Genomic DNA, 26,623 nt, shown 5'->3' on the forward strand with positions numbered 1-26,623 from the left:
CCCTTGTTCCCGTTTCTCCTCCCTCTCCCCTCCAGCGAGGAGTTAAACAGTTTGATGGCGTGTGGGACAAAGGACTTTTTATGTCTGCTGGTCCTTGACTTTGGGAGAAGCAACCTGTCACTGAACAGACTCCTCTGGTTGTTTATGGCCGTGTGCAGAGGATGCAGAGGATGCCCAGCATGGTCCATAATGTCCATATTGCACCTTAATTTGTTTTTATATAAGTGCGTGGAATGAGTCTTCAGTTGAATGTTTTTTAATAGGCAAAAAATACTTAAATAAGTAAACGGCGAGTCGAATTTTTGTCTTTTTCTATTTTTGCTGATCCGAAAATTGATCCGATCCGAACCCGTGAGATTTTTGATCCGTTGCACCACTAGTGAGGAGGCAAAGTTATTAACAAGATGATCGACCTCAGTTGGAGTAGCGTTGAGGTAGCTGCTCTGCTCTGTGTTGGTAAAGAGCATTGAACATGATAACAATGGGTGGATTAAATTCTAGTTACAGCACTTTCAGAAAGACATCTACTTTGATGAAATCTACTCCCCACTGCTGTGTAATCAATTATTGTAAATTTAAATGTTATCAGGAAATGATCAGAAACACCTCTACATCTCGTTTGGCTCTCAGCGAAGGCGGTCGCACTTTTCTCCTCTCCTCTCCCTTATCTTCCCTGCTTAGCTTCTTATGTCCTTGTCTTGTCTCGTGCTTTTTTTTTTTTCACTTCCCTGGAACACTCTCTCACAGTCTGTGTCTAAAAACCTAAAAGAGAATTATGGATTTGATCAACTGGTCTCTGAATGCTATTGACACCCTTTTCTCAACGAGAAGTCTGGGCTCGGGAGAGCCCGAGTGCCCTGGAGGGACTTTCCCTGCCCAATACACGATGGACGGGTGGCAGAAATGGAGGATCGTGTGCCTGGCGGGACTGTCGATCGAGGACGCTGAAGATATCTACCTATTCGGAACCATGATAACAGGGTTCTTGCTGATCGGAGCTGGCTTGGCCCTGGCTTATTGGAGAATTAAGAAAGCGGAACCGGCTGTTCAAACCCCCACAAGGCTGCCAGCTGGGATTGAAACGATGCGACGAGGTGCAGCTTCTCAGAAAGGGCTCACTGAATGCAGCATGGTTAAGAGCTTGGAGGCGCTTACGGCTGCAGTGAATACTCAGAATAACACCTCTGAGCGTATATTGGATTAGATCAGGGAAGAATCCACTCAGAACAACACCTCTGGGCGGAAGCTGGATTACATCGCGGATCAGTTGGCTGCGGTCGTGAGGTCTCAGAATCTGCTCTGTGAGCAAAAGAGTGACAAGACCACGGAATTGAAGTTTAATAACATCATGGAGAAACTCGCAGCTATCCAACGGGAGATTGAGAGACCAGTGTCGGACTGTTAAAAACAGCTTGAAATTGTCATGAGTTGTTTGTAAAAGAAAAATCACCATCATAATGCGGCTACCCCTTCGGTGCCAGCTGAGGGCTCAAGGCTGGAGCTGAACAAAAACTCCCTGATAACGACTGTGTTGAGTCTGTTCCTTCCCATTCCATGCAAGGCCACCTGGGTTGGCTGGAAGACTGTTTACTTAGCCTGGCAGGGCGAAGGACACTGTCTCAGCTGAACTCTGGACACGCACACACATACACACACACTGATATGCACACACTCATCCCCCCTCCTTTTCCAAATGCCTTCGATGCTTGCTCCCTGCGGAGGAACACGGCGGGTCTGAGCCCGCGCTGGAATGGTAGCGCTGGGCAGGGCGGCTGCTGTGTTTGCTTTGGATTACTCCTCACCCCTCACCCAACCTGTGGCTTGTTATGTCCTTCATAATGTTGTGTTGTGGACATTTATGTGCTTTTTGTGCAGAGGAGTTTTTTTGTTTCCTGTTCCCATGCTGTCCTACCATGGGAGCACAGCATGAGCTGAGCAGAGGTCTCTTTTTTTCCTCTTGTACTTTCCCATTGTAATGTACATTTCAGTGTTTTCTTTCTGTAACGCTACTGATCTCCGACTTGTATCCCCATGTCTGTGTTGTGTGTGTAAGGTCGGGGGGGGGGTCCCATTTCACTGCAGGGCAACCTGCATGTGGCGAATAAAGCTTGGATTGATTGATTGATTGATTGATTGATAAATGTTCAGTTTCTATGACATATGTTAAAACAAGATCAAGAGCCTGCAGGCCACCTCCGGCTCGTTGGGCTTTTTATTCCAGCCCGCCGAAGATTGGTGTCTCTCATCCATGTCTCAAGCCATGAAGTCGGGGCAGGGCATGCAGTGTGAAGTTACTCTAATTAAGTAATGACCATGGCAGACCTGATGACACATTCATGCTTTTTAGCATCTCTTCATTCAGACACACAGAGCTGCAGCTTCCACGCCCACATACCCCCATCGCCGGGCTGAGGCCGGGAGCCATCTGGCCGAGCCTACTCTACCACTGCGAGCGGGAGAGGCCCTGGTCAAGCGACGGGGAGATGTGAGTTCAGGTGGCTCCCTGCGAATTAAGCGGCACCGGTGAAGCTCTTCCGGAGGTCGGCCACGTGACAGGTAGATTTGCCGTGGCCGGCACAGTCGTGAGCCCCAGCTCACAGGTGGCTGGGCAGATGTCCGGTGTGCACCGGTCTCTGGTGGGGGTGAGGCCGGTCTGGCGAGCGCACCAATCTCAAGCTTGGCGCACGACTCGCACGCCAGCTCCAATCAAGCAGGCTCCCCTGGCACAGGGACCTCTATCTCCTCACGTGGCTCCTCCGTCGCCGCCCCCGCTCCCAGCTCAAGCAGCAGAATGGCTTGCAGGTGTGTTCGCCTTCTTGCAGGACAGTGACTTGCCATGTTGAGCTAATCGACGGAGACTTAACTAGCATGCTAAACACAAATGTGGAGTCATTTACATTATATTCCTTGGCATTGGATGAAAGTAATGACATAAAGGACACCGCTCAGCTTTTAAATTTTTTCAGAGGGAATAATGACAATTTTGAGATAATGGAGGAGTTTTTGGCCATGGAATGCCTAAAGGGGAAAACATGGGGAGAGGACTTGTATCACAGCATGTCGGAGGCCATCAAGAGGCACAAGCTACCTTGGAGTACACTCGCCAAACTCACCACAGATGGATAGCCGCCAAATCTGACTGGAAAAAAACTCGGGTTGCTCAAAAGAAATCTGTATTGCACCTTGATCACGTAGTGAAGCCTGTTGTAAAATGCATTAACTGTATGAGAGCAAGGGGACTTCAGCATCGTCAGTTTATTACGTTTATTGACGAAATTGACGCTGATCACCAGGACTTGCTTTACCACTCCAATATCTGCTGGTTAGGTTTGGGGAAATCATGTCAACGAGTGTGGGAGCACAGAAAGGAGATTGTCTCATTTTTGGAACTACTTGAGAAAGATGGTGATTTTCCTGAGCTGAGTGACACAGATTGGCTTTGTGATTTAGCTGTTGCTGTGGACATACTGGCACACATGAATTAGCTGAATGTGAAGCTGCAAGGCAAAAACCTGTTTGTGCATGAAATGTACACTAACGTCAACGCTCTTAAAATCAAGCTGGTTTTATTCTCAAAACAAATGTCACATAAGTCATTCGCTCATTTCCCCACACTGGCTATGCTGAAAGAGGCCCCTCAACATGTGAAAAAATACAGGAAATCACTGGATGACCTCCATGCGGAATTCTGCCGTCAGTTCTCTGATTTGGGGAAAATTGAATTCACTTCAGCTGGTGTCATGTCCCTTCACACAAGACTCTGAAACAGCGCCACAGGAGTTGCAGTTGGAACTGATTGATCTGCAATGTGACACTGTCTTAAAGAAGTTCACCTCTCTTAAACTGGATGAGTTTTATGCATCATTAAACACAGCCAAATTTCCAAAGATCCAGAAGATGTCACAGAGGATGCTGGTAGTGTTTGGCTCTACGTATGTATGTGAACAGACTTTCAGCATGATGAGCAACAACAAAGCATCCCACAGATCCCATTTGAGTGATGAACACCTCAGATCTGTTCTGAGAATTGCCACAACAAATCTAACAACAGATTTCGACGCACTGACAAAAAAGGGTGATCAACAACACTGTTACCACTAAAAGTGAATGTCAGTATTAATGTTTTTGTTTGATATGTATGCATCTGGTGCTGGCCTGGTCCGTTTTGTAAATTTTAAACTTCAGTGTGGCCCTTGAGCCAAAAGTTTGCCCACCCCTCATCTACTATTGTGATTAAAGTGGGGGGTGGCTTCTTTTACATTTTAAGAGAAGCCAATTAAGTCTATTAACAGATTAACTGCTGTGTTGAGGATGTCATTTGAAGCACCAACATCACCCACAATAATTAATTTATCTCAGATGAGCACTAAATCAGATAAAAAGTCTGAGAAATCAGACAGAAACTCTGTAAGGTCCAGGTGGACGATAGATGATAATGAATAAGGCTGGTTTTTGAGTTTTACAGCTAGGTTGGACAAGGCTAAGAATCAGGGTTTCAAATGAATTGAAAGTCTGTCTGGGTCTTTGGTTGATTGATAGGTTGGTGTGGAAAATTGCTGCCACACCGCCCTCTTGGCCTGTTCGAGGTTTCTCATAGTTTCTCATAGTTGGAATGACTCGGTAGTGTAGATTTATTTAAACTAACATAATCATCCTGCTGCAACCAGATTTCTGTAAGGCAGACTACATCAATTTGTTGATCAATTACCTTTTAATCATCTTTTATCATACCTTTTATCCACCAATAATCACTTTTTACAGGAGGAGGGCCCTGATCTTGATCCTGCTGTCATCTCTGGATGCTATGTATATGCTCTATGTATGTACAGGGTGGGCCATTTATATGGATACACCGTAATAACATGGGAATGGTTGGTGATATTAAAGTCCTGTTTGTGGCACATTAGTATATGTGAGGGGGCAAACTCCTTAAGATGGGTGGTGACCATGGTGGCCATTTAGAAGTCGGCCATCTTGGATACAACTTTTGTTTTTTCAATAGGAAGAGGGCCATATGACACATCAAACTTATTGGTAATGTCACAAGAAAAACAATAGTGTGCTTGGTTTCAACGTAACTTTATTCTTTCATGAGTTATTTACAAGTTTCTGACCACTTATAAAATGTGTTCAATGTGCTGCCCATTGTGTTGGATTGTCAATGCAACCCTCTTCACACACTGATAGCAACACCGCAGGAGAAATGCCAGCACAGGCATCCAGTATCCGTAGTTTCAGGTGCTGCACATCTCATATCTTCACACCATAGACAATTGCCTTCAGATGATCCCAAAGATAAAAGTCTAAGGGGGTCAGATCGGGAGACCTTGGGGGCCATTCAACTGGCCCACGACGACCGATCCACTTTCCAGGAAACTGTTCATCTAGGAATGCTCGGACCTGGCACCCATAATGTGGTGGTGCACCATCTTGCTGGAAAAACTCAGGGAACGTGCCAGCTTCAGTGCATAAAGAGGGAAACACATCATCATGTAGCAATTTCAAATATTCTAAATGGCCACCATGGTCACGACCCATCTTGAGGAGTTTGCCCCCTCACATATACCAATGTGCCACAAACAGGACTTTAATATCACCAACCATTCCCATGTTATTACAGTGTATCCATATAAATGGCCCACCCTGTATATATGCTGCCCCCAGCAGACAACAGCAAAAGGGATGGGATTTCCTATCACACAAACTGGAAGAAGATCTCAAGCTTGTTGCTGCTCACATTAAAGGGCTTTGAGTAGTGTCTGCCCTTCCTTTTTTCTACAATTCAATTCAATTTTATTTATATAGTGCCACATCGCTTTATATTGTACGTTACACCCTACAATAATACATACAGAGAAAAATCCAACAATCATATGAAGGTCACATATTTCACAACCCGTTGCTATTTATGATATACTTCATACATATACATGTACAATATCTTACCTAAAGTGTCATATTAAATAAATAAATAAATAAACTACTTAAACGTAAATTCATGCCCTGATGAAGTTTATCATTTCTTGAAGATGGTTTCTTAAGTGATTCGTTATCAACTTCTGTTTATATAGTTTTAGTTCCTTATTTTGTACTTCTTGATTAGTTAGAGGTGATTTTTGGTTTATTACTTCACTTGCCCCACCACCCTCACCCTGTGGTGCATAAATACTTAATTGAGAGACTCTGGCTAGCCGGGCCATACCCGATAGCTTATGTATAAAAAGCTGCATCAGTCCAAATCATCAGCGGTTTGATCCACGTATGGATTGAAGTGTATTTGTGAAAGTGTTGGACTGTTCCTTTATCAGTGTGTAACAGTGTGTGTATGAGAGCCATGTAATGTCCATGTGTGCATGCTGAAAGAGACTGTGCTGGTCTGACCTCCCTCCACCTTTCAGGTTGGAGCCTGCTGGAGTCCGATGGTTAAGACCAGGTCTGAGGAAGTGTAAGTGTGTTTTTAATGTGATTCATGAAAACAAAGCAGCACACATTCAACCATCTTCAAACTGTCACATCACTCAGTGGCTGTGTCCCAATTAAGAGACCGCACGCTTGAAGTACGCATTTTGAGTGCGATTACGTCACCGCCACGCATCGACGGCTGTCCCAATTCGAATTGTACTTCAAACGCATACCCCAAATCGCCGTCGATTTCCCCAAATATCAAGCGTGGTCCAGTGCACGCTTCGTGGTCCCAAATATCCCACAATTCATAGCGCGGCGGTGGATGTGGATAATTTTGCTGCAAAATACGGCAGACGGCAGAAGGGAGCGGCCGAAGAGCGAACTGTCAAAAGTAAGTACTGAATATGATGTCACTTATTTATGTGCGAATGTTTAATAATAAAGAACATTAAAACATCACTGTTGGCCACATGTCGGCAAAGTTATGTGACATTAGTGATGCTTGTAGTAACTTGGTTTTAAATCCTTTACTTTAAAATATACACCGTTCAGTAGTCGACCTCAATCTTGCAGAGAATGTGATGATTTTGTGGATAATTAAAGTCAGTCATATATCCACAAACACAACAAGCTGAAAGTCAGTGATGCTGCTCGGTTTGCAGTCCTGAATATCACGGCACAAGCAGGATTCACTGCACTGTTAATGTTAGCTATGTTTTATTGCTTCCTCTGTTTGGTGGTGTCGAGCCAAACGGACTTTAACGTGTGTTTGAACGAGCTGACGGTTCACTCGTTAGGCTGAAAGAAAGATGCTTTAATCACAGGAGTCACACATGTATCCACTGTACCATCTGGGAACTCTTCTTGTTTAGCACTCGTAATAACACAAACACTAAATCCTCCTTCTCTTGTGCTGTTGTGTAGCAGTGTGTACACCTGAGACTGTCACCTGTCTGTCCTGCACTCCCTCTCTGTTTCTTTCTCTCTGATTGTGGAATAAAAGTATGAACATGTATTTATAAGTTACACTTGTGTTTGAATCCTGCAGCTTATCACACATTTGATTTCCATGTGTGACAACTGCAAGTGTCCAGAGTGAGGACAGACTGAGGGACCCACTGCTGCACATCATCTGTGAGGCTTTGCACCCCTGATGATCCACCAGGACAAATTCAGCAGTAGGGATGGGTATCGTTTAGGTTTTATCCGATACCAGTATCAAACCGGTACTTTTGAAACGGTGCTGGTGCTTAAACGGTGCTCAAACCGGTGCTTAAAGAATGAAGAACACAAACTTTGTCCAAAAACCTCTCATGTTTATCTGTTTTTTGTACAAAGATAACAATGTTAGCCTTTTCTGCAGCTATAGGGCATATATGGTATCACTCTTGGTTGGAAGCAGTGCTTAAACAATGGAAAAAACACAAACTTTGTCCAAAAACCTCTCATGTTTAGCTTTTTTTTTGTAAAAAGACAACAATGTTAGCCTTTTCTGCAGTTATAGGGGATTTATGGTATCACTCTTGGCTGGAAGCAGTGCTTAATCAATGTGGGGAAAAAACACCAACTTTGTCCAAAAACCTCTCATGTTTAGCTGTTTCCCACTTTTTCTTTGGTCATTTTAGCTTTTTTGGCCAGGGTGAAGGGAGTATCTGCCATCAAACAAGAAGACAGCCGCATGTAACTATGACGGTGTTTGCTAGTTCACCTTAAGTGCATTAATTTAATAACATGGTTAGCCTACTCAACGTAAATTACACACGAACAACATTAAGCTACTGACCCAGAGAAGAACGGCTGCTGCTGCCATCATCATTTTTGCTACACTGGCAGGGCTAGGGGCCAGGACTCTCCTCTTTGGGTTTTTGGGGGATGTTGCTAACTCCGGGACCGATAACAGGCACCAAACCCGCAGTAGATGTGCTTGATGTGAGGTCTCGCAGCAAGCTATCAAATACGGTGCATTTCTCGGCTTTTTAAAAAAACGCTATGCGTCGCCAGGTGTTTCATCAGATTCGAGGTGTTACCTCCTTTGCACAGTATCACCTTAAAGCACTTGTTGCAGGCTGCTGAGTTTGCATCTTTTGCTGTGAAGTACAGCCAGACTTTTGACTGCTTCACCTTGGGCGGTTTTAATCTGTAGCTCTGCTCTAAAAGAACATACGTACCTGGGCCCGCCTACTATGCTTGCAAAGGTAAAATGATTGGCTGGAATCCAAAGTGTATGACATCTCAGGCAAAAAAAGCACCGAAATAAAGCACCAAAATGTGCGCTGCTTTTCGGTCTGGTTACTACCGTTTATGTCAGAACCGGTGCCATAATACCGGTACCCATCCCTACTCAGCAGTGTGTGAGGAAGAGGAGGAGGAAGAGCCAGCAGCAGCTGACAGATGGAGAGAATAGACAGACTGTTCCCTGTTTGTGAAGGACTGCTAGAAAAGTTTAACATAACTAATTGTCTGTCCTGAATCAGTCTTATTGGGTAATGTTCAAATATTTTTATCATCCCAGTGTTTTCAGTGTGGGAGAAAGTACTCAGGGCCTTCAAGTTACACACTATGAAAGGCAGCAACAAGTTTAATATTCAGAAAACTAAAGTATGTATCAGCAGCAGAATGGAGCTAAAAATAAATGTTTGTTTCAGTTCTACGAAGCTTTGAGTATTTTGGATTAGTAGCACTGCTGTGTTTGTTGCATCACATTGCTGTAATTGTTTATATGCTTTATATATTCTGAGGTAAGTTGATCTATAGTGTCACATCATATTCTATAAGGATGTTATGTGTTTGTATACTTTCTGCCCAGTTTGACCCATTTAGCAGACGTCAGCCTGTATCTATTCTGTATGACTTAAAGCAGTTATGACATGGTCTGATTTTCTCACCCAATAAAGGAATATTTAATATACCAGTCTACTCTTCATTCTATCAGAAACAGTATTTACAGCTCGTGTATTTTGTTTTTACACATATATGTAAGCATTGAGCCAAATGTAATGTAATGCCAACATATTAAACGAAAACGAAATAAATAATTGACCCAGAGTTCAAGCTCACTGTTGTTATGTATCCTGTAATATATATATATATGTCATAATACTCTGACAATACATATAATATTGGCCATATTATATTTACATTACCAAAGTGAGATGACTTTAGTCTCATGAACAACATGAGCTAATTGTTATTTACTAACTAATCTTGAAATGACTGTTCAGTACAGAAATGAAGCCCAAAAATCATGTTTTACAGAATCGTGATCTCTTCTTCTCGTACTTAGTGTGCGTACTTCAAGTGTGCGGTCTCTTAATTGGGACTCAGCCAGTCACATCTCTGATGTCAGGAGTCATCATCAAAGTGTCAATCAATGAACAGATGATGGATCAATAACTGCAGCTGGATTGTGTTTGTTCACTCCATCAGATTCCTTTCAACTCACAATCGACACAAACACAGTACACACAACGCTCAAACTGTCTGACAACAACAGGAAGGTGGCACGTGTGGAGGAGGTTCAATCATATCCTGACCATCCAGACAGATTCGATGCGTATCCTCAGCTGCTGTGTAGAAATGGTATGACTGGTCGCTGTTACTGGGAGGTCGAATGGAGAGGAAAAGTTGATATATCAGTGAATTATAGAAGAATCCAAAGGAAAGGTGAAGGTGATGGCGGTGTGTTTGGATGGAATGATCATTCCTGGAGTCTGTGCTGCTCTAGTAATGGTCCTCTTCGTGTCTGTCACAATAATCTAGCAAAATCATTCACCAACTCCTCCTCCTCCTCCTCTTCCTCCTCTGACTCTAACAGAGTAGCAGTGTATGTGGACTGTCCTGCTGGCACTCTGTCCTTCTACAGAGTCTCCTCTGACACTCTGATCCACCTCCACACCTTCAACACCACATTCACTGAACCACTTTATCCTGGGTTTTGGTTTAGTTCTGGTTCGTCACTGTGTCTGTGCTGATTTGAGTGTAAAGAGTGTCCTCCTGTTAGAGAAACACTCTGACTGTTGAACAGATAGTTCAGTCTGTACATTTCTGTCTCTTTCACTCAGAAACACATTTTCAGATTCATGGATTCAATCAGTTGATGTTTTAAACTGTTCTAAATGATTCCTTGTAAACTTCTTCCTCTTCAGTCCTTTAAAGATGGAAAGTCCCATTATACCAGGATCCACATGTTGTTTTTATTTTTCCACTCAAAACTTCACAGTAAATATCAGTATGTTGTGTTTTACCTGAAGCTCATTAAGATCACTTCTAAACAATAATACATACATATATATGATGATTGATTTCTACAGTATGGTATTCATTATATAGTAATACTAAATCAAAGTGGTTGACTTGTGACCTTACAAAATAGGTGTGATTTGAGTCAAATTGCAGATGTTCCAGATGTTTTCAGTCTCTCTGTTTTTCTGTGTAAAAGGGGAAAAATTGGGAGCAAAAAAAGTTAACATGTAGATATCACTGCAGTGAATATCAACTTTGATTTTCAGGACATTTTAGGACTTTTTTCCTTTCATCATCTTATAATATTAGAATATTTCAAATGAATCCAATATATTTGAAATGTCAGATTTCAAGTCAAATTCGTTGAAATGTTTGTTACAGGTTGTAGAAAGTACACCTTAAGATGTGCACATCAGGAAAACTCAGTCGAATGCATTAAGCTCTAACTGTACTTTGATGTAAGTGTGAGCCTGTAGTTTTCATGTAGTTAGTCAAATCAAGACTTTAACTTTGATCAGAGTTTTCACAGTGACTTAGAAATAGTTAGCCTTCAGTTGTTCCAAAATGCTGCAGCAAGAGTACTGACAGGGACTAGAAAGAGAGAGCAGATTTCTCCTGTATTGGCTTCCCTTCATTGGCTCCCTGTTAAATCCAGAATTGAATTCAATATCCCGATCTTCATATACAAGGTCTTAAATAATCAAGGCCCCATCTTATCTTAATGACCTTATAATACCATATCAACCCCTTATAACATTTCACTCTCGTATTGCAGGCTTAGTTGTTTTTGCTAGAGTATTTAAAAGTAGAATGGGAGGCAGAGCCTTCAATTTCAGGCACCTCTTCTGTGGAACCAGCTTCCAGTTTGGATTCAGGAGACAGACACGATCTCTACTTTTAAGATTTGGCTTAAAACTTTCCTTTTTGCTAAAACATATAGTTAGGGCTGGATTAGGTGACCCTGAATCCTCCCTTAGTTATGCTGAAAAAGGTGTAGGCTGCTGGGGGATTCCCATGATTTCTTTTTCACTCACTATGTGTTTATACACCTCTCTGTATTTAATTATGAGTTACTGTATTATTGTATAGTCTTTACCTTACAACATACGGTATAAATATAAAGCACCTTGAGCTGATTGTATTTGTGATTTGGTGCTATATGAATAAAACTGAATTGAAGGTAATGTGGCGACCCACTAGAGGGCTCCACTCACACCCAAGCTTGGAGGTTCTTTTGTGTTTGGGCGCGATATGCTCAACTGATGTATGGAGGTGAATAAAGTTGGAGTGGAAAACTAGAGCTCCTGTGTTGTGTGTCCATATTGGTGACCCTACTTTGAACATACGGCGAAACCATGGAGATCGCCCTGGAGACGCCAGCGACCACCGGCCCTCTGCCTCCTGCTGTGCGCTCCAGTTGCCAGACTTCTGGCTCTACAACCCCTCGTCATGGTTCGTCCACGTGAAGGCTCAATTTGCTCTCCGCGGCATCTTTGCTGACGACACGAAGTCTCATTATGTGGTGGCATTGCTTGACCCACTAGCCACCTGCCATGCGATGGCCCTCCTCCAGGACCCGCCCGCGCACGGTAAATATGTCGCCCTTAAGGACCTACTACTGTGCATCCTGCTGGCTTCCCGCACGTTCGGAGTGCATGCCCTGGAGTGGACGGGCTGGCGCTGATGGCAGGAAGGATTAGGGATGTGGGATTGAGTCCGGTCCCTGAAGGGTCCAGACGGTGCCCTGTCCATCCCTCTGCCCCTGCCACTTGTCCCCTGCTGGACACGTCTACGGGGAGGCAGCTGCCCTCTCCTGTGACGCACCACCATCCAGCCCTCCGAGTCCATCCGGGACCCCATATTTAAATTTTGTGTCTTGTGTTTTGATGTCGCCTATGTTATCTTTATTTAATAATTGTTTTAATGTGATATTTATTTCAGTTAGATATGTAAAATATGTTTATTTGAATTTACAATCACAAACAAAGGCGAGAGAAAAAAAATAAGAAAAAAACTAAATTAAATTTGTGTTTTTAAACAAAATTAATAAATGAAATTAATAAACTTTTTTAATTTTTAATAAGTGAAAATCAATGAATTAATGTGCCCACTTCTGCGACGTTTCGACCCAAGATAGGTCTTCCTCAAGCTGGGGCACAATGAATGTCAAGCTGGGAATACACAGAGAGAGACAGAGAGAGAGATGTTGTTTCTTCAACGGTCAGCTCCCAAATGAGCTCCTTTCTGCTGTGCAGCCTTTTATGGGCTTGGTTTGGTGTTCGGTAGTTTAAGTTTAGGTTAGGCAGTGTGTTTTAAAATGTCCATGATGACTTTAGACTAAAAAGAATGTGTTTTTTAACCTTTGTAATAAAATTGTATGAAATGTATTTTTATTTTGTATATTATGTGAATTTTTAAAGAACTATATTTTTTGAAGTGATGTATATACGGTTTTATGATTTTTTTTAGGTTTGCAGAGAAATGTATTTATAATTTTAAACTTGGATGAGTATGTTTTTCACCAATTATGTTTTTATGGGATGGCTGTAGCTCAGGTGGCAGAGCAGGTCAGCCACTAATCAGAAGGTCGGTGGTTTGATCCTAGGCTGCCTCCTGGCTGCATGCCAAATGTCCTTGGGCAAGATACTAACCCCATGTTTGCCTACTGGTGGTGGTCAGAGGGCCCGGTGGCGCCTGTGTCTGGCAGCCTCGCCTCTGTCAGTGCGCCCCAGGGCAGCTGTGGCTACAATGTAGCTTGCTATCGCCAGTGTGTGAATGTGTGTGTGAATGGGTGAATGACTGAATGTAGTGTAAAGCGCTTTGGGGTCCTTAAGGACTAGAAAAGCGCTATACAAATGCAGGCCATTTACCATTTATGCTTTTTGGGTTTGTGTATTTAAGCTATATTTTGTTTTTAAGGGTTTTAATAAAGTTTGTGAATTTAATGACTGTTGTTTTGTTTTGAGTGTAAATTATGAAGTGATTAAAAGGGTCATGAATCAAAATGTCGTGTTTTAATGGTTTCAATAAAGTTTTCATAGGGTTAGGTATTAAGAATTTGAGTTGTTGTTGTTTCACAGTTGTGATTCTGGTGCACTGGCATACAGAGGTCCTTAATTCTCCACCCATTTATAATCCTGTATCCCCTGTACCTTAAGACTTTATTCTCCCTAAGTCCTCTTAGCGGTTCTTTTTATTAGCTTTTTATTGAGTTGTATTTTTAAAGAAATAGACATTCTAATAAATTTTCATTCCCTCTTAACTAAAGAGGAAAAAGGATCTATATTTTTCTAACTTAGCATTCACACGCACTCACCTTCATAAAGTAATTAGTAGGTTTTCAGTGCTCCTATATACAGTGAAATTAATAAGCATACAAACCCATTCACAGGGGACAACCTGTGAATAAAACAGATCCTACAGAATATGTACACTAATATAATAGAATCTCTATTCCGAATATATTTCAATAGTGATCAAATTATTATTTACAGTGGTCTAATCGTCTTTTTTTTTTTAATTCCATTTTCCCACACACAAAAAAGAAAATCCAACTTCACTTGGAGCTCTCACTCTCCAGACCAAGATCCCTGTCATTAAAGGGAATATTATGGTCAAGGAAAGAATACCAAGGTAGGTTTAATTAATGTTTTTTTTGTTTTGTTTTTTTGTGGGAGAAAAGAAGACCAACTGAAAAAGATCACTACCAAATTATTTACATAAGAGGACCCACAGAGGCTTCCATTCAGCAAGACTAGAATAAATACAAAGTAACTTAAACACTCCTTTCACAAATCCTGCAGTATCAATAACTTTATTATCACACAATAGACAAGAGATAACATATTAATATCAATATGACATTAGTACTATCTAAAATTTAGCCCATAAGGAGTTCTGGTGTTCAATCTTTCGATCCACAGGTCCTCATTTCTCCTCCTCTGTCCCTCCATCCACGCTGCACAGGATTGCAATCCCAGGATGCCCAGAAAATTCGGTGGATGTGTTTGAAAATGTTGGACCAAGGGAGTTTTAAATCTGCCTTACCCAGTGCTATACAGATATTGTTTTAATCTGTCTGCAAGAGTCTTGCCCGCTTCTCCCTCATACATTGGAGAACACCTTTTGCAGATGATAGATCGCACTACATGGCTACTGGTAAGTGCGGTCTTCTCCAAAATTTGAGTTCTGGCTCCCTCGTGTGGATCAAAAAAGGTACTATCCTTTTTTTAAGAAGTAATAATTTAAACCTTGCTTCCTCTTATCCTGTTGTTCACAATACATTCTGCTTTAATCAACATAAATTAGAATTCTTATTCTGTATGCTGACCGCTGTAGCTTTAAGGTTTTAAGGCATTTTGGTTTAGAATTTTAGCCATAACTGGTCACACCAATTTGCAAATATACATTTCGCTGTATCTTGTGTCCAGTGAATATTGTCCCCAGTCGTTTTAAAATGGTCCCCGGAAAGCGGGTTCAGGACCAAAAACCGTTTTGCAGCGAAGTTATTGATGAGAGTCAGATTTCTTTGTTCTTCTTTTGGGAGGAAAGATGAAAAATTGTGATGGGAAAACTACATCAGCATTTGGGAAGACAGATTTTGCATTTTTGTATAGCATTCTTAACTGTTTGAAACTGCGTCCTGATCCGTATTGTTTATACCCACTGACAAAGCTACAAATTTGGTGTGTGGATTAACAGGCATCTTCTCCAATACCTGGAGAAAATGATAGAAAGAAGCCCCCGGATAGCTGTTGATTTGAATATGGTCATTATTGTAGGCCGGTATACGGTTTAAATTAGAGTCACGCAAAAACCAAATTGGCTTATTACCACAGAATGCCCAATCTGCAATTTTTCTGCCCTTTCTGGCTGTATGATAACTAGGACGACACCCATTTAGCGTCTGTTATTTTTCTATACCTTTTTGTCTCTCTCTCTCTCGTTCTCTACCGTATCAGGAGCGAGCCCCTGAGGGGAGGTGGATCTAACTAGAGGTGCGGCAAGGTGGCTATTTTTGGGGTCAGATGAGGTCTCCACACTTTGGTGTTCGGCCACACTGTGGTCTTCAGACCTTTTCATCATCATGTTGTTGGTTTTATTCCCCACCAGCTTTGCCTGGCCACTTGCCCTCCTTTCTCCTTTCGAGCTTTAATCCCAACCTCCATTCCCCCAGGGGGCGCCCCTGCACCGTCAGTCAGAGCTCTGGCAGCAGAAGAATGGGTCTGATTGGTGTTTTGGGGCCCGTCATTACAGGCTTGTATCTCCGGACTAACCTGGAACACTGACACATTAGAGTTACAGTTTTTCGTCTGGTGAAATGAATGACTCTTAGTCATAGTCTGCTGTCCTCTCTGTGCCTCAGGTCTAATTTGTATCTCGCTCCTATTTGCTGTATCTGTAGGTTTTCTCCAGTTTGTTCTAGAGGGAACAAAATCATCATCTATCTGAGGGATCGGAGGCCTAACTTTACCTACCCCTTGGTCTCTCCCCCTCCCCCTGTCTCAACACGGGGTGGGAGGTCAAGGAGGGACAAAGAGGAGCACGAGGGGGGCACGATGGTGAGGAGGACCTTACACCTGTCCGCTGTGGATCCCGAGCAGACCCGGTCACCTGTTCGCTGTTTCCAGGGACGATAGGAGAAATAACCCGGCTTGGTAAGTCATCTCTGACCTTATTAAACTGTGGTATTGGCGCGGGGTCATCTATCAAAGGGGTAAATTGTGAGTCCTGAGTGGTAGGGTTTTTTGTAATCTGAACTTCAGGGTATAACGATGTCTGTTTTAGTCTGTTTATTTCACTCAGAGGTGGAAATTCCTCCTCGCTTTCTAGATTTAATTCATCTGTCGTCTCTTCGTCAAAGGATTCTACAGATGCGAGGGAGCAGAGATGTGTGAGCCCTCCAAGTTTTCAGTGAGTAGAGATCTGACTGCCTCCATCGTACCTTCGGCTAACCTGGCTTTGTAACGCTTTGTCATCCAGTTTGCCGTGACCTGAAAAGCTGTATCACCCCATGTTATGTGACTGTGATGTGCCATAATCTTAGTGTAGTGTTCCTGCAGTATAGAAAGGCTATTTTGCAACCATGTCTGTGTATTTCTAGCCACTGCCTCCCCAAGTTCCTCCGTGGGGGAGGAGGGTCTGATAAATGCTGTGAGTTTTAATATCTGTCTCCTCATTCCCGTAGGGGGGATTTCGGTCAAAATAGCTTTATCAATGATGTTTTTGTGGTGTATAGCCTGCATTAATTCAAAGGGTTAGGGTTAGGGCAGGGTTAGGGTTAGGGAGGGTAAGGGGGAGGAAAAAGGAGAGGAAAAGTGTTCCGGTGTTGTGCCAAAGTAGTTACCCCCATCAAAAATTGTTTCCCCATTCACGGGAGCGCGCAAAGTAGGAGGAGCCACTTGCCCAGCTCCGTTCTGTACGCTACTTGTCACTGATCTGCAGTCGACGCAATAAAGAGTAAAAGGTGGAAAACAGCAGACTCGATGAATTTAATATTAGTTTCGTGACATTGTAATGTGCCGTGTGGAAGACAATTTACCTTAAACTGTACACTGAAATAACCTGCTGGGAATACTTTGTCTAGAAAAAGACTTTGATACTATAATACTGTAAAACCAGATGCGATCATGGAAACACGTCGCTCTCCAGTGAATTTACACTCAGTTTACACTTTGTAGCGAAGCTATCACAAATGAGTTTATTTGCAAAATCAATCTCAGTATAACCAATAAGTACAGTAACTTTGGAGACGATTTCTTCTTCACAGCAAAAGTTATGGAGGGATACAGATTTTATCAGGCTGTGTGCCATCGGCTGCCAAAATGTGTGCCCCCCCTATCTGTAATCCATATTGTCTTTGCTATCACAAAGGGTATATTTGCCAAATAAGTCACAGTATAACCAATAAGTACAGTAACTTTGGAGACGATGTCTTATTCACAGCAAAAGTTATTGAGGGATACAGATTTTATCAGGCTGTGTGGCATCGGCTGCCAAAATGTGCCCCCCCCCATCAATAATGCACCTTGGCGTTGGTATCACGAAAGAGTTTATTTGCAAAATAAATCACAGTGTAACTAATAACTACAGTAACTTTGGAGACCATTTGGTTTTTTTAGACTTCTTAATTTAACATCTACATCTATATATGTAGATATGTGTTCTCAACAATGTGTGCCATAAGAACACTAGCTGTGGACCTTTAGTGTCAATTATGTACAAGCAAAACAAATAAACACATCTTCTGGTGGTGGGCTTTTCACGCAGAGCTGGTGGAACCACCGCAAACACATCTCACACTGAATCTGTAAAAAAATACATAATTACAAATCCCAATGTTAAAATTTCATTTATGGGAATTGATCATAACATTTAGCAGTCTTTCTTGATGTCATTACCCATTTGTTGTCAGTTTCATGCTCTTCTTCCCTGCAGAAATGACAGATGTTTGTCAAGTCATCTGTTTTAAAAAGTGAAAAAATAGCACATAGAGTATACTACCTACTGCACTTATTACTTCATTCAGACAACTATATGGTTTGTTTCTACAGCCATCATGATGAAAATATTCATGATCTGAGAACGTTGAATGGTGGAAAATGAGTTGCCTGTCTCTAGGAGAAGAGTGGTGGCAATTTGCAGCCTGTGTGTGCTTATGGCCTTTTTTGTAGACGGAAAGTCTATTGACTCTTTTCGCAAGATCTTTTCAGCAAACTGAAAAAGAGATTCTAAGATGACTAAATAGGCTAATATCGTAAATGTTATTTTATAGTAATTTGTTTTCTGTGAATCAATTTCTTTCTTTTATTGTGTAATTATCTTGTATTCCTTTTCCTGTCATTAACATTTATTACAACACAACATTTCCAATATTCTCGTATATATGTATGTATTACGGTTAAGACTTGTACTTTCAATGCAAAGACTCCACATGAGGTAGCGTCCACTTGTTTTGGGTGTTTGACTGTGTCACAAGTCCATCTTGAGACGTTGCATCCTTTTTTTCGCATGAATGCCCTGAAAGACAAGTACAATAAAAACAAATAACATGTTTTAAAATTTTGGTGACACAAAAAGGTGAACAGTATGGAGAGCTTAAGTGTCTGTTGAACATCAAGTTAAGAACACTGACCACACTGTTTTGTTAAAATCATTACTTTTTAAAAGTCTACAACGCATTTCCGTGGACAATTACTTGTGCTTTTTTCCCCGTTTCCGCCCATGATATAGAAATCAATCACTTACACAGTACACTTTGAAGAGATGTGGAGGAGGAGCAAAGATGAAATTCACACATGTATAACCTATGTGAAATTATTTTAGACATTTGTCTGATGTTTTAGTGCTAAACCTCCGCAACACTTTATGCAACTACTAAACATTATTCTCCCCGTGCTGTATTTTCTAATGTAAAAACATCATCTCATACAGACATCAGGTCCTCAAATAAACATTGAAACATGGGGAGACTTCTCTTTAAAGGCAAAATTAACCCATAACACCACAATATCAGAAGGCCAACACAAAAATTTAAACCTGTTGCTGCTAGTTTTTTAATTGTGAGTACCAATTGTTTTTTAAAAAAATTTTGGATTGACATCATACTTATAATTGTCATAATAAACACAAAAATAACAACAGCAACAAAGAGTTTAATAAAGGGTCAAAATAAATTTCAACATTTATCCTTACCTTGTTGATTCCAAACAATTTTGGATACCTTGTTTAGTTTCTCCGAGTGGATCAAGATACAGTGACTTCTTTTCTTGTGGGTAAATGACCTACAGTAAAATTATGTGGAGAATTACATGTAATAATTCAAGACTTAAGATTATCTGCATGCCATGCATTTGTCTTATAAAACTGATTTGATGAATATTGTAAATGCAATTATTTTTTTACCACTAATGTCCAGTGATGATGTTCATTTACAATTCCCAGAATGACTTCATGCTCCATGGGTTTGATCTTAAATTGAAACAAAACAATAAAAATATTCACTTCAGACATAAAAAAAAGAAATGCAATAACATGTTGTTTAGAGTCCTTTTTTATTAAAGCAATTTATGATATATTATATATCATCCACTTATAAAGTACTCTGCGACAGCCATGTTTCACCCCTCATTTCTTTAACCTGTGCAAGAAGCAGGACTATCTTATATTTTTTATAAGTGGTTTTGCACATTACTTCCTCCAAGACTAATAAAGGTCTTTCTAAGGATTGTTTTTGGACATGGAGTTCATTTTCAATCATTTTCAATGCGATCCTTGTACCATCTGCAGAATAACGTTTAATGCTTTCTTAAGCCTGTTTAACAGTGACGTACTCTAATGATAAAAATTTTATTTGTGAAGAAGTTCATGAAGTCATTACTGGTTAACGTTAAAGGGATGGTTGGCTCAACAGAGCTCTGACTGTCAGGCTGGCTACAGTGTTGAAGAGAAACCTGGGGTTGTTCTAATTTCTTCAATCAGTGATGAATAGTAAGATGTTCTGGCTTTGCGGAGGGCTTTCTTATAAAGCAGCAAACAATTTCTCCAGGCTAAATGATGATCCTCTAAATTTGTGACACGCCATTTCCTCTCCAGATTACGAGTCATCTGCTTTAGGGTACGTGTTTGAGAATTATACCACGGAGTCAGGTACTTCTGATTAGAGACCTTAGTTTTCACAGGAGCTACAGTATCCAGAGTCGTACGTAGTGAGGAGGTGAAATTATTAACAAGATAATCGACCTCTGTTGGGGTAGCGTTCAGATAGCTGCTCTGCTCTGTGTTGGTACAGGGCATTGAAGATGATAACAGTGGGTGGATTATATTCTTAAACTTAGTTACAGCGCTTTCAGAAAGACATCTACTTTGATAAAATCTACTCTCCACCGCTGTGTAATCAATTATTGTAAATGTAAATGTTATCAGGAAATGATCAGACAGGAGAGGGTTTTCAGGAAACACTGTTAAATGTTCATTTTCTATGCCATATGTTAAAACAAGATCTAGAGTGTGATTAAAGTGGTGGGTGGGTTCTTTTACATTTTGAGAGAAGCCAATTGAGTCCAATAACAGACTAAATGCCATGTTGAGGCTGTCATTTTTAGCATCTACATGGATGTTAAAATCACCCACAATAATTATTTTATCTGAGCTCAGAACTAAATCAGATATAAAGTCTGAGAAATCAGACAGAAACTCTGTGTAAGGCCCAGGTGGACGATAGATGATAACAAGTAAGACTGGTTTCTGAGTTTCACAGCTGGGGTGGACAATGTTAAGCATCAGGCTTTCAAATGAATTAAAAGTCTGTCTTGGTCTTTCATTAATTAATAGGCTGGTGTGAAAAATTGCTGCCACACCGCCCCCTCGGCCTGTGCTTCGAGGTTTCTGGTAGTTAGAATGACTCGGGGGTGTTGATTCATTTAAACTAACATAATCATCCTGCTGCAACCAGGTTTCTGTAAGGCAGAGTAAATCAATTTGTTGATCAATTATTAAGTCATGTACTAACAGAGACTTGGAGGAGAGAGACCTAATATTTAATAATCCACATTTCACTGTTTTACTCTTTGGTTCAGATGTGGATACTGTATTGTTCTTTCTTTGTAATTGTTTATGTTTAAGTTGTTTGTTGCTGGTTTTTAGTTTGTTTTTTGTCTTTTTGGAAGCTGACACAGTCTCTATGGAGATGGGTTTTTGGGGGGGTAGCAGGAGGAGAGAAGCTGCAGAGAGGCGTGTAAGACTGCAACTCTGCTTCCTGGTCCCAACTCTGGATAGTCATATTTTGGGGGGTTTAATAAATTTGTCCATATTTCTAGAAATGAGAGCTGCTCCATCCAAAGTGGGATGGATGCCGTCTCTCCTAACAAGACCAGGTTTCCTCCAGAAGGTTTGCCAATTATCTATGAAGCCCACATCGTTTCTGGGACACCACTCAGACAGCCAGCAATTTAAGGAGAACATGTGGCTAAATGTGTCACTCCTGGTCTGATTGGGGAGGGGACCAGAGAAAACTACAGAGTCCGACATTGTTTTAGCAAAGTTGCACATCGATTCAATATTGATTTTAGTGACCTCCGATTGGCGTAACCGGGTGTCATTACTGCCGACGTGAATTATGATTTTACTGAATTTACGTTTACCCTTAGCCAGCAGTTTTAAATTTCCTTCAATGTCGCCTGCTCTGGCCCCTGGAAGACAATTGACTATGGTTGCCGGTGTCTCTAGCTTCACATGAAACGGGTTAACTCTATAGAGGATGTTTCCAAAGGTTGACAAAATAATCTAGGAAATACAGATAGTTTCTCTCTTTACTCTTAAAGTTAACAAATATGTTTTTTATATTTATCAACCTAAAAAAATAAACATTTAGTCTGATTTGATGTTACAATTAAAAAAGTGTTTGTGTTTTTATCTGAAGAGTTTGTAAATATCTGGTTTCAACTGTATATTTGATGATGTTGGTGTTTGGCTTGATTGTCAGCACAAAGAGGGAGAGAGGAACAGAGAGGGAGAGAAAGGAGCAGAGAGAGAGAGGAGAATGAGGACAGAACAGAGATGAACAAGAGCAGGTGAGACACACATGTTAGTCAAATGGTTGTTTACCAAAAGTATCACCGTATCATAGGTCCTCATGTATCTCGTACCTAGTGTTTCTTTTTAGGTTTGTTATTTTTCAAATTTCAAATTCATATTTATTAAGTTATGCAGCTTGTTTGCACAATGAGGCTAAATAATTATATAAACTTTTCTCAATCTAAATAGTGACCTTTGGTAGAATAAAAAAATAAGTGTAGTGCAGGTCTATGATGATTTTTAGTGCTACTATCATCTAGTTCTGATTCTGGTTCTGTCTTGGTTAAGTCCTCAGTAGTCCTGATTTTGAACTGTTGTAGTCCTGTTTTAATTCCAGATCAGATCTGGGTCTGGTTGAATTGGGGTTTAGTCCTCGTGTCATGATACAGCCTTGATTTTGTTCTGCCTTGCTGCTTAATTAAAAAAGTAGTTTAAGGTGTCCTGCATGTGTGATATAAATTTTTCCCTATATGAAGTCATTCGTTTTTGAACAAAACTCAAAACAGAGCCTATTAATCTTTCAGTCATTTCCAACCCCCCCCCCCCCCCCCCCCTCCAATCCCACATGCATACTACCCTTTAGGGCTAAGCCCCGGGTGTATCAAATGTCTGCCTCTGCTTCACAGTAATATAAAACAGAAATACATAAAATACATTAATAATCAAACATACAGCACAAATCTAATTAAAAGCAAATCTAAATAAATGAGTCTTAAGCTGCTTTTTAAAAGAACAAATACAATCAAGGCAACGTAATGATGGAGGGAGAGTGTTCCACAACCTGGGGGCCACCGCTCTAAAAGATCTATCACCTCCGGTCTTAAAACGAGTTCGTGGGACTACCAACAGACTTTGATTAGAAGATCTCAGGCTGCGAGAGGGAGCGTGGGGTTCTAAAAGATCAGAAATGTAGGCAGGGGCATCACAATTCAAAGCTTTAAAAGTCAGTACCAAGATTTTAAAATGGATTCTAAAATGTACTGGAAGCCAGTGTAATGAACGTAACACTGGTGTAATGTGCTCTCTTTTTCGTGTCTTAGTTAAAAGCCTTGCAGCAGCATTCTGGACTAACTGGAGACGGTCAAGATTCCTTTTGCTCAAACAAAGAAAAATGCTTTTACAATAATCTAAGTGAGATGAAATAAAAGCATGAATAACCATTTCTAAATCAGATTTAGACAGCAAAGTTCGCAGTTTGGAGATGTTTTTTTTAGCTGAAAAAGGCAATTCCTAATCAACTGGCGAGAGTGTTGTTCTAGGGATATGGCAGAATCAAACATCACACCAAGGTACCTGAGGCTCAGGTGAACAGATGAGCCAAGAGAACCAAGAACACATCAGTCGAGTTTATTGTTTATCCATGTGGCTTTCAGCTAACTGCAAAGCCGTAGCTTGGTCACACTCCTCTTTATGACCCCTATCAACCCCCCAAATCTTCTCACTATAGGCATCCTGATAGGTTTGTAGCTTAAACCTATTCGCTGGAACGTTGAAGACATTTTAATTACACAGCAAAAGCAAGACACGAGTAGGCATAGTTCTTTCTGTTTCTCGTGCACGGGAGAGAACCGGACAAACGCCGTTCCTTCGCTTGACCCCAGTTGCTCTCGTCCGCTCTCCCGTAACACTGCTCTTTTATTGAGGTTACATGAATATGCACATTGTTCATTAACACATGACGTATATATACACACAAAGAGTACCTTGCCTGTGCGTTGTGTAAGTGTGTGTGTATGTGTGTGTGGTCAGAGTATGAGCCTGTGAAGACTCCCCAAAGCTGGTGCCAGGAGTCTAGCGGTCCACCTAAACAAAAGGCTCTTATACTTAACCAGATACAGAGTAGGTGTCCTCCTATACCATAAATCAGTAAAAGCAGATATAAACTCTCCTCTGACCTCAAGTTGTGTGCATGCCAGAGTGCTCTGGGAGGCACACCGAGTCTCCACAGACTACTAAGGATCAAACCTCTACCAACATGACATTGATTATAAAACTCTAAGCATATATGAGTAGATATTTCTAAGCATAAATGACAATCAACAATACAAATCTAACATTTCCCCCCTTTTGACAGTTATGCTAGAAAAGTCCTCAGTTATGAATACCTCATGTCTGACAGTGTCAATGCAACCATTTTTATACTCAGCATATGTCAAATCACCCTAAATTACTGTAAATGCACACAGTTTGACAAATATATTAGCAGTTATCCAATTTCTCATTGATCTCATTCAATGGTAAACTGCATCCTTCAAGCAAACAAATGAATTGTTAATGGTCAAAAGAGAAATTAACATTTTCAAAAACACTCCAGCTTGGAGCTTGGGATACTCGGTGCTGGATCCAGTTATCTTACTGCTGTTATGATCCCAGCAGTCTTCAGTGTCATCGTATGCACAGTACAGTGACACAGCATTAGGTGATGTCCATAGGAAACTGCTGTCATCACCACCATAGCTTCTGGTTCCTGTGCTTTTCACAGAATCATGATGTCATCCTTAGACTCCCTCTGCGCTGTCGATGGAGCTTGGCACGCTCCCCTCATCCTTCAGGTGCCCGTCTGTTGTCCACAATCTCCTCTGTTGGCCTCTGGAAAGCCCCCCTGGCACATCTCTCATTCCAACGCAGCTTCATGGTCCTTGCTGTGGCTCCGGAATCTGATCTCATGATGGGCCCCAAGCAGCTCAACCTTTGACTTCAACCACTGCCTGGCTGTCAGCTATGTCTGGAATGGTTCTTGTTTCTCACTGGGCCTCTGAAGATTTCTCAGGAGATTCCTTTCAGCAATACTCTGACTGCTGCACCTGTATTTCTTTGCTAGGAGGAAAACCTCTATTTGGAAAGCATGTCAGCCATCATCAAACCACATTCTTTAGTTCAGTAAACTTCACTTATAGGCCATCAAAGCGTCATCTGAACCTGGATGCACCACTTGCATAGGTTTAATACCCGTAAATGAACTGTTAATCACACAAATCACTGCAACAATCATAAAAACATTGTTTCATGTTAATCCTGGACCCCTCCTCTTGACGCATGGAGAATCCCATGAGTCAACTCATCAAAACCAGATTCCTGTCTGAAAGAAAAAGGTTAGCTAGATCATGTCCCAGGCAACATCAGGGTGTCTCCTCCTCTGGAGCAGCACCACCCCGGACCTATAACCCAGCAATAAAAGATGTTAGTGTGTTTTGCATATTAAGTTTGCTTAAAACCCGGCTCTGCCTGGAGCCTGCATACACACCATCATGGCCTGGAAAACAAGATCTGGAAGTGAAATCAAACTTCACACTTATAAAAAATTGTATCATAAGAGTAATAAAGCATTCAGCACCAGCAAGACAAGTGTCATGTGCAGGTTCTCTCAAATCAATAAACTACAATTATTACCATAATTTGCCTCAGACATGGATCATCCCATGTACTCAGTTGCCATTTATGTAATCGGTGACTTCCCTCAAGCAAAGTCACTCCACTCATATATCACTAGGAGCTCAACAGTGGCCAGCTAATGAGCCCCATATTAAACTATTCCATAAACACTGCATCTCTCATTTGTTTTTCTCATGTCACTTGTCTGCTTCTGCTGAATCCTCTACATGCATTCTTCGAAAAAACAAACATTAGCAACACACATGGACCAACCTGGTGGTCAGGCACAAGTTGACAGGTTCCAGAGGTGCTATAAAAAGACCATAAAGTTAACCATCCATAGCTGTGGAAAGAAGTGACACTACTTTCAACACAGGAAATTTCTCACAACTTATTCACATCGTCAAAGTAACCTTCACATTTTCCCAAAAACACAGTGTAACAGCATCACCACTCATAACCTGTAAACACAGTTTTCTTCACACATAAACCCAGAAATCCTGTAGTAGAAAAACATTAACTAGTTGTCCTGGTATAAATCACATGATCAAACCACATGAAGAACTTTAATGCTGTAGAAAAGAGAATGCAAATGTTAGCGCTGCGCAGATGTATACACACTTTGTCACAGTTACCTCTGTGAGCAACACAAGGTAGTGAATAACACCCCCTGGTAGATTCACAGACACAGAAAGTGGCATTTAAAAGCTAAATCGGTACGGCCAAAGCTCACGCAACCTAGGATGTTGCTGTCATCTTTCTGCTCCTGTAAAAAGAAACACACATAGATTCATCTGCACCTTTGACAGGTGGGGGTTAACTTCGCACAGTCATGTTACGTCAGTCAGTCAGTTTTTTTTTCCTTTCACTCATTCATTCTTTTTTTGCTGATAGTGGAACCTATCGTCGCATTTAGTTTCCACTCTCAGCAAAATGACGTCATTTCAAAAAGAAAAAGAAGAACTTTAGATCGGATTACCTCGCTGAATCCTTTTTGGACAGGAACTTACTTTCTAATTGTCCCAAATAA

At 41.2% G+C, this 26,623-nt stretch overlaps 2 protein-coding genes and 1 pseudogene across 6 annotated transcripts in view; 2 read left to right on the plus strand and 1 right to left on the minus strand.

Annotated features, from left to right (window-relative positions):
• The window catches only part of LOC146391788 (protein NLRC3-like), a 453,804-nt gene extending 443,221 nt beyond the window's left edge, over nt 1-10,583 (plus strand). For all 5 annotated transcript variants that reach the window (XM_084915646.1, XM_084915619.1, XM_084915671.1 and 2 more), the window contains exons 5-6: nt 6,399-6,445; nt 9,832-10,583. In XM_084915646.1, the coding sequence (XP_084771772.1) occupies nt 6,399-6,445; nt 9,832-10,376 (592 nt within the window). In that variant the 3' untranslated portion in view covers nt 10,377-10,583. The remainder of the gene's footprint in view (nt 1-6,398; nt 6,446-9,831) is intronic.
• On the plus strand, nt 776-3,126 carry LOC146391800 (uncharacterized; annotated as a pseudogene).
• A 7,157-nt stretch (nt 10,584-17,740) lies between the features above and the next one.
• LOC146391801 (sentrin-specific protease 2-like) lies at nt 17,741-19,614 on the minus strand. Its single transcript, XM_084917471.1, has 6 exons — nt 19,552-19,614; nt 19,342-19,430; nt 18,561-18,666; nt 18,258-18,363; nt 18,048-18,109; nt 17,741-17,954 (listed from the first exon to the last, which is right to left on the minus strand). The coding sequence occupies exons 1-6, from the start codon at nt 19,606-19,608 to the stop codon at nt 17,862-17,864; spliced, it is 513 nt and encodes a 170-aa protein (XP_084773597.1). The 5' UTR covers nt 19,609-19,614; the 3' UTR covers nt 17,741-17,861.
• Nucleotides 19,615-26,623: the final 7,009 nt, after the last annotated feature.

This window comes from Perissodus microlepis, chromosome 3, assembly GCF_051167445.1.
Source record: "Perissodus microlepis isolate ML-2025 ecotype Zambia chromosome 3, ASM5116744v1, whole genome shotgun sequence".
NCBI lineage: Eukaryota > Metazoa > Chordata > Actinopteri > Cichliformes > Cichlidae > Perissodus > Perissodus microlepis.